This window comes from Oncorhynchus tshawytscha, linkage group LG29 (assembly GCF_018296145.1).
Source record: "Oncorhynchus tshawytscha isolate Ot180627B linkage group LG29, Otsh_v2.0, whole genome shotgun sequence".
In the NCBI taxonomy this organism is placed as follows: Eukaryota; Metazoa; Chordata; class Actinopteri; order Salmoniformes; family Salmonidae; genus Oncorhynchus; species Oncorhynchus tshawytscha.
In genome coordinates this window covers 3176804-3183473 of record NC_056457.1, presented here as the reverse complement: position 1 = coordinate 3183473, position 6670 = coordinate 3176804, and the positions used below count along the sequence as shown (strand labels likewise).

At 43.7% G+C, this 6670-nt stretch overlaps 1 protein-coding gene across 1 annotated transcript in view; it reads left to right on the top strand.

Moving 5' to 3' along the window:
- The first annotated feature begins 3293 nt into the window (after positions 1-3293).
- LOC112228034 (kinesin-1 heavy chain) overlaps positions 3294-6670 on the top strand; it is a 51191-nt gene continuing 47814 nt past the window's right edge. Inside the window, exon 1 of the mRNA XM_024393157.2 lies at positions 3294-3766. Within this exon, the coding sequence (XP_024248925.1) occupies positions 3641-3766 (126 nt within the window). The 5' untranslated portion in view covers positions 3294-3640. The remainder of the gene's footprint in view (positions 3767-6670) is intronic.

Below are 6670 nucleotides of genomic sequence, written 5' to 3'. Positions count from 1 at the left end.
GGGTCAATAAACATCTGTGATTCTAGCTGTCTGTATTTGGGTCTTATCCTGACTTCTGATAGATGGTGAGTTGAGAATACAGTCAGAAATGCAGTTAAAATGTTTTGCAATGGCCTCCCGGGTGGTGCAGTGGTTAAGGGCGCTGTACTGCAGCGCCAACTGTACCACCAGAGACTCTGGGTTTGCGCCCAGGCTCTGTCGCAACCGGCCGCGACCGGGAGGTCCGTGGGGCGGCGCACAATTGGCCTAGCGTCGTCCGGGTTAGGGAGGGCTTGGCCGCTAGGGATATCCTTGTCTCATCGTGCACCAGCGACTCCTTTGGCGGGCCAGGCGCAGTGCACGCTAACCAAGGTTGCCAGGTGCACGGTGTTTCCTCCGACACATTGGTGCGGCGGGCTTCCGGGTTGGATGCGCGCTGTGTTAAGAAGCAGTGGTTGGGTTGTGTATCGGAGGATGCATGACTTTCAACCTTCGTCTCTCCCGAGCCCGTACGGGAGTTGTAGCGATGAGACAAGATAGTAGCTACTAAACAATTGGATACCACGAAATTGGGGAGAAAAAGGGGTAAAATTCAACAACAACAAAAAAATGTTTTGCAATTGACTGCCATAGCCCCAATTAAAAAAGTAAACATTGGCTGAATTTTCAGATATCAAAATGAAGTCGTGGGCCAAAGAGGTTTGGGAACCCCTGCCGTGGTGATTAGCGAAGCTACCCAAACCCTGCCTGTTTTGTTTACAACAAGAGGGGAGAAGGGAGTCATGGCAGTGGCATGTAAATCTTGGTGGGGCAAACGCAATAATGTATTTTTATGCATGCCAGAAAAGCCACTACACAGCGCAACACTAAACAATACATTAATGGCACTAATGGTGACAAACAGTGCCCACAAACTGTTAGGGCCTACATACAACTGTGCCAACAGCAGAGCTTTCTTTTCAGCACCATGGAGTGACTCCTTACCACCACTACCCCTGGCTATCAGCGGAGCCTTGTCTGGCATCGAAACAGTTAACTCAGCCTCATTTAATGCATTTTTTTAAAAACATAGCTGATATGGCTGACTTGCTTAATTAAACAAATGTGGTTTCTGAGATGTACAAACTGTGGCATAAGGGAAAGATGAACAGATAAAATGTTCATCCTGTTGGTGGTGGTAATACACATTTTTGGGTTGTAAGTCCGCCATAAAACCCACAGAAACATCCCGAGGGGTTCGTGCTGATTGTACGGAGATTGTGACAGCCGGTTAAATGGCGTCCCTTGACAAGGCAAGAACAAGATGTATGTCAGGAGAAGTGCAGTTTTAACTCAAGGAGACTTATACATGGAATACTGAGGAGGAATGGAGGGAAAGGGAGAGGCAGAGGGGGTCAAAGAAAGAGAGGGGGAGGAAGAGCGTGAGCTTGAGTCTGTGAAATCTTTTGTAAAAAAGATAAATGTTTTGTTAATGAAGAATGTTAGCAGAGTGAGTTGAAGACAGGAAGAGAAATGGAAGCGAATGAGGGCGAAGTATCAGAGGTGGTAGGTGTGTTGAAGTTCTCGGAGCCCAAGGCTTGCACTGAGGGTCAGGATAAAGATGAGTCGGACAGTAGGGGTGAAGTTTTTGGAAAAGGTTGACCCTTACCTTTTGGCTCATCCATTTGTGGTTTCAGGGTGGGTTAAAATAGAGTTGAGGTTAACCAGAAGTGGTCTTGTGATAATTGTTTGTATTTCTGCTGGTCAGAGGAAGCAGGCGCTGTATGTTAAATGAATGGGGGCAAGAGATGTGAATTGTTTTGCTCTCAAGAAAAGGGCGCCATTGAAAGGAGGGATTACTGGGGTAGCGGTAAATGTGAAAGCAGCCAAATGAAGTGGAAGATTCCATGTGTTTGTGATACTTGTCGTTTGGTGTGACGCAGACAGGGTGGCGTGTGTGGTGAAACACACATTGTCTGTTCTTTTGAGTTTTGATGTTGAGTCTTTGCATGACAAAGTGATATAGAAGTTATCCTGTACAACCTTTTGTACAGAATACATTACACTTATGGGCATGTGGCAGTAGTGTGTAGGATGGAGGTTCCTAGGTGTGAGAAGTGTGCAGAAGGGCACAAGACAAAGGAATGTGTAGAATTGTAGAAAGTAGTGTTAATTGTAGGGGTGCCCGTGAGCGGCCTTTCAAGATATGTCGATATAGGACTCGTTTTACTGTAGATATAGATACTTTTGTACCTGTTTCCTCCAGCATCTTCACATGATCCTTTGCTGTTGTTCTGGGATTAATTTGCACTTTTCACACCAAAGTACGTTCACCTCTAGGAGACAGAACGTGTCTCTTTCCTGAGCTGTATGACGTCTGCGTGGGCCCAAGGTGTTTATACTTGCGTACTATTGTTTGTACAGATGAACGTGGTACCTTCAGGTGTTTGGAAATTGCTCCCAAGAATGAACCAGAGTTGTGGAGGTCTCCAATTTTTTTCTGAGGTCTTGGCTAATTTCCTTTGATTTTTCCATGATGTCAAGCAGAGGCATTGAGTTTGAAGGTTGACCTTGAAATACATCCACAGGTACACCTCCAATTGACTCAATTTATGTCAATTAGCCTATCAGAAGCTTCTAAGCCATGGAATTTTCCAAGCTGTTTAAAAGAACAGCCAATTTAGTGTATGTAAACTTCTGACCCACTGGAATTGTGATACAATGAATTATAAGTGAAATAATCTGTCTGTAAACAATTGTAGGAAAAATGACTTGTGTCATGCACAAAGTAGAAGTCCTAACCGACTTGCCAAAACTATAGTTTGTTAACAAGAAATTTGTGGAGTGGTTGAAAAACGAGTTTTAATGACTCCATGTATGTCTGTAAACTTCCGACTTTAACTGTATATGTTTCCAGTGAGATTGGATTTTTGGTATTTATAGAAATGGTTATCAACTGTACTGCAGGGATAGAACATAAGTCGCAGAAAATGGAGTTTGTGGTGGGAGCTGCAGAGGTTTTTGGGGTTGTGAGATTTGACATCAGAAGAGTTACAGGGTGTGATAAGTGGTGGTTTCCCATCCTTTCAGGTTGTTGGCCTGAGGTAGGATTAAATAGATTTAAATAGTGGTGTAGGGAGGTTTTATTTTTTAAATCATTGTATGTTTTATTTATTTTGTGAGTGTAGTGTTAGATGGTATTTAAAAAACAAAAAAAATTAAAGCAAGGAATAAAGGGAGTTTTACTCCAGTCTAGTAGCTGGCGGTAATGCGACATTTATTGGATGCCATCAGCCCCATCGAAGAAGAAGAAGAAGAAGAAGAAGAAGAAGAAGAAGTCGCCTACAGAGGTGACGTCAGTGGGTTATTCACAGCCGCATACAAACAGCGTTCCATAGCATAGCAGACATAGGGGTCCCTCCCTACTCCAAGTCCAGAGTACTGTGCAGCCGGTGCGTCAACATGACTTCCACTTTTTGAATGGATGTCCTTTTCAATGTACATTTCTGATGAATAGTCCACTTGCTTCGTTTTCCGAAGAGGGAACTGATTGACCTAACTCAACCAGCATTCACGGGTGCGGCATCTGTTTGCCTCCGACAGGCACAGAGCGACCCGGCGCATTCTCCTGTTGTAAGCACAGCAGGATCTTGTCAGTTGTGACTTTCCATCAGCGGCGAAGATGGCGGACCCGGCCGAGTGCACCATCAAAGTGATGTGCCGTTTTAGACCATTGAACAGTTCAGAGGTGGCAAGGGGGGATAAATACATACCAAAGTTTACAGGGGAGGATCAAGTGTCTATCTCGGTAAGTTGACATTCAAACACGGAAAACATTAGTTTACGAAAACAGCCCCCCTTTGTAATGCTAGCTAGGCTAACTAAACTAAGCATATCACATGATGCTTGGGCCAGCTAGCTAGCTAAAAGGCACACCAGCCAAGGACAAGGGCACTTTCTGGTTCACTCCTTCGTTCGCATAATAGCTAGCCAGACATTGATTCATATCTCACATTCAAATGCCATCTAGTGAGTAACAACACATTTGACGGCAGCAACACCATTGTGTGTCAGCTAGCCGGCTGAATGAACGTTAACCAGGCTAGGTAACGTTAGTCACTTTTTGTCTTGTTGGCTAATTAGCTAGAGCTAGCTAACCTAACGTTAGCAAAGTCCACGGCCTACTTTATTCATTGACATGGACACAAAGAAGTATAGCTGGGTAGATAACGTTAGCTAGCTTGGTAGGGGATGGCGAAGATGTCTACTGTAACTAGTTAGCCAAAGGTGTGGTTGTAGCTAGCTAGTTAAGTTAATGTTAGTTACCAGTCCTAAAGAGCGGTATTGAAATACTAGATAGTTACTAGCTAGCTAAGGATAACCACCTCGCATATGCCATTGCCTCATTGACAGCTGTCACTTGTTGGGCGTATTGAATGGGGAATGTTTTCGCCAGGCCCAATTCCTTGGTGCAAATTATTCTTTTAACGGCCTATTGGGATAAGGGGGCTTTGTAGATTTGTAACAATTTGGAGTGCGGTACTATGATAGAGGACTAGGAGTCAGGTGTGCACATCTGCTCAGTGCTCACTACACTACCTCGCCCCTTGGCCTTGTCAAAGGTAAATGACAGAAACCATTACAGTTGGGACAAACTTTATGGACTTCCAAACACTTCCCTCAATGCTGTAGCCGAATTACGTTCCTTTCCTGAATGATAAACAGTTAAGTATAACAAGTCAAGTTGTATTTGTCACGTGCACAGTTTTTTTGTATTCCCAAAGAGATGTGGATGAATGGAGGTAGACACTGAAGGAAGAAGTCCTTGCACCATGGCAACAGCAAATGTAGAATCCAAGGGTGTGGCATCTGGTCATGATTACTGGATGGTTAATGGAGGATTACTCATAAATGAGCATGTTGGTTATGTCATGATGTAGTTTAGAGGAACATTTTTGGCCCCAAGTATAACATTGTAAGGACCTAGATCATAATTGAAAGAATGTCCAACAGTTCTCAAATTGACGATTTATTGACTCAACTCACAGGCTACTGTCTGGCTGTAGTCTATGCTAAATAAATCCAGCTACTCAACTCACTGTCGGGGCATGAAAAAGGGAGAGAACAATGCCAGCATGGTTATATAACATATGTCAAAAGTAGTTCACTGTATAAGAAATGGGGTGAAGGACACATCACATTCGTACCTAATGAGAGAGACACATTCTCTTTTAACCTCTCTGGGATATGTGGGACGGTAGCGTCTCACCTTGCCAACAGCCATTGAAAGTGCAGGGCGCCAAATTCAAAACAACAAAAATCTCATAAAAATTCCTCAAGCAGGGCCTCCTGGGAGGTTAAGGGCGCTGTACTGCAGCGCCAGCTGTGCCACCAGACTCTGGGTTTGCGCCCAGGCTCTGTCGTAACCGGCCGCGACCGGGAGGTCCGTGGGGCGACGCACAATTGGCCTAGCGTCGTCCGGGTTAGGGAGGGTTTGGCCGGTAGGGAAATCCTTGTCTCATCGCACACCAGCGACTACTGTGGCGGGCCGGGCTCGGTGCGCGCTAACCGAGGTTGCCAGGTGCACGGTGTTTCCTCCGACACGTTGGTGCGGCTGGCTTCCGGGTTGGATGGCGCTGTGTTAAGAAGCAGTGCGGCTTAGTTGGGTTGTGTATCGGAGGACGCATGACTTTCAACCTTCTTCTCTCCCGAGCCCGTACGGGAGTTGTAGCGATGAGACAAGATGGTAGCTACTAAAACAATTGGATACCACGAAATTGGGGAGAAAAATGGGTAAAATTCAAATATAAAAAAAATCCCTCAAGCATACAAGTATTTTACACCATTTTAGATACAATTCTTGTTAATCCAGCCACAGTGTCTGATTTCAAAAAATGCTTTACAGCGAATGCTCCACAAACAATTATGTTAGGTCACCACCAAGTCACAGAAAAACCCAGCCATTTTTCCAGCCAAAGAGGAGTTGCAAAAAGCACAAAGAGAGAAAATGAATCACTAACCTTTGCTCTTCATCAGATGACACTCATAGGACTTCACAATACATTTTGTTCGATAAAGTGCATATTTATATAAAGTGCATATAAAAATAATCTCATTTTACATTGGCACGTTACGTTCAGTAGTTCTAAAACATACGGTGATTGTGCAGAGTGCTACATCAATTCACAGAAATACTCATCATAAATGTTGATAAATTTATGCATGGAATTAGAGATCTACTTCTCTTTAATGCAACCGCTGTATCAGATTTCAAAAAAACTTTACGGAAAAAGCAAACCATGCAATAATCTGAGTACAGCGTTCAGACAACAAAGCTGCCAAAAAGATATCTGCCATATTGTGTAGTCAACATTAGTCAGAAATGGCATCATAAATATTCACTTACCTTTGATCTTCATCAGAATGCACTCCCAGGAATCCCAGTTCCACGATAAATGTTTGATTTGTTCGATAATGTTAATCATTTATGTCCAAATAGCTTCTTTTGTTAGCGTGTTTGATAAACAAATCCAAATGCGCGTTCAGGTCCAGTTGGACGAAAAGTTCAACAAGTTATATTACAGCCCGTAGAAACAATCTTTAGGATGTTTTTATCATAAATGTTCAACAATGTTCCAACTGGAGAATTCCATTGTCTGTAGAAAAGCAATGGAACAAGAGCTAACTCTCTCGTGAACACGCCTCAGAGCCT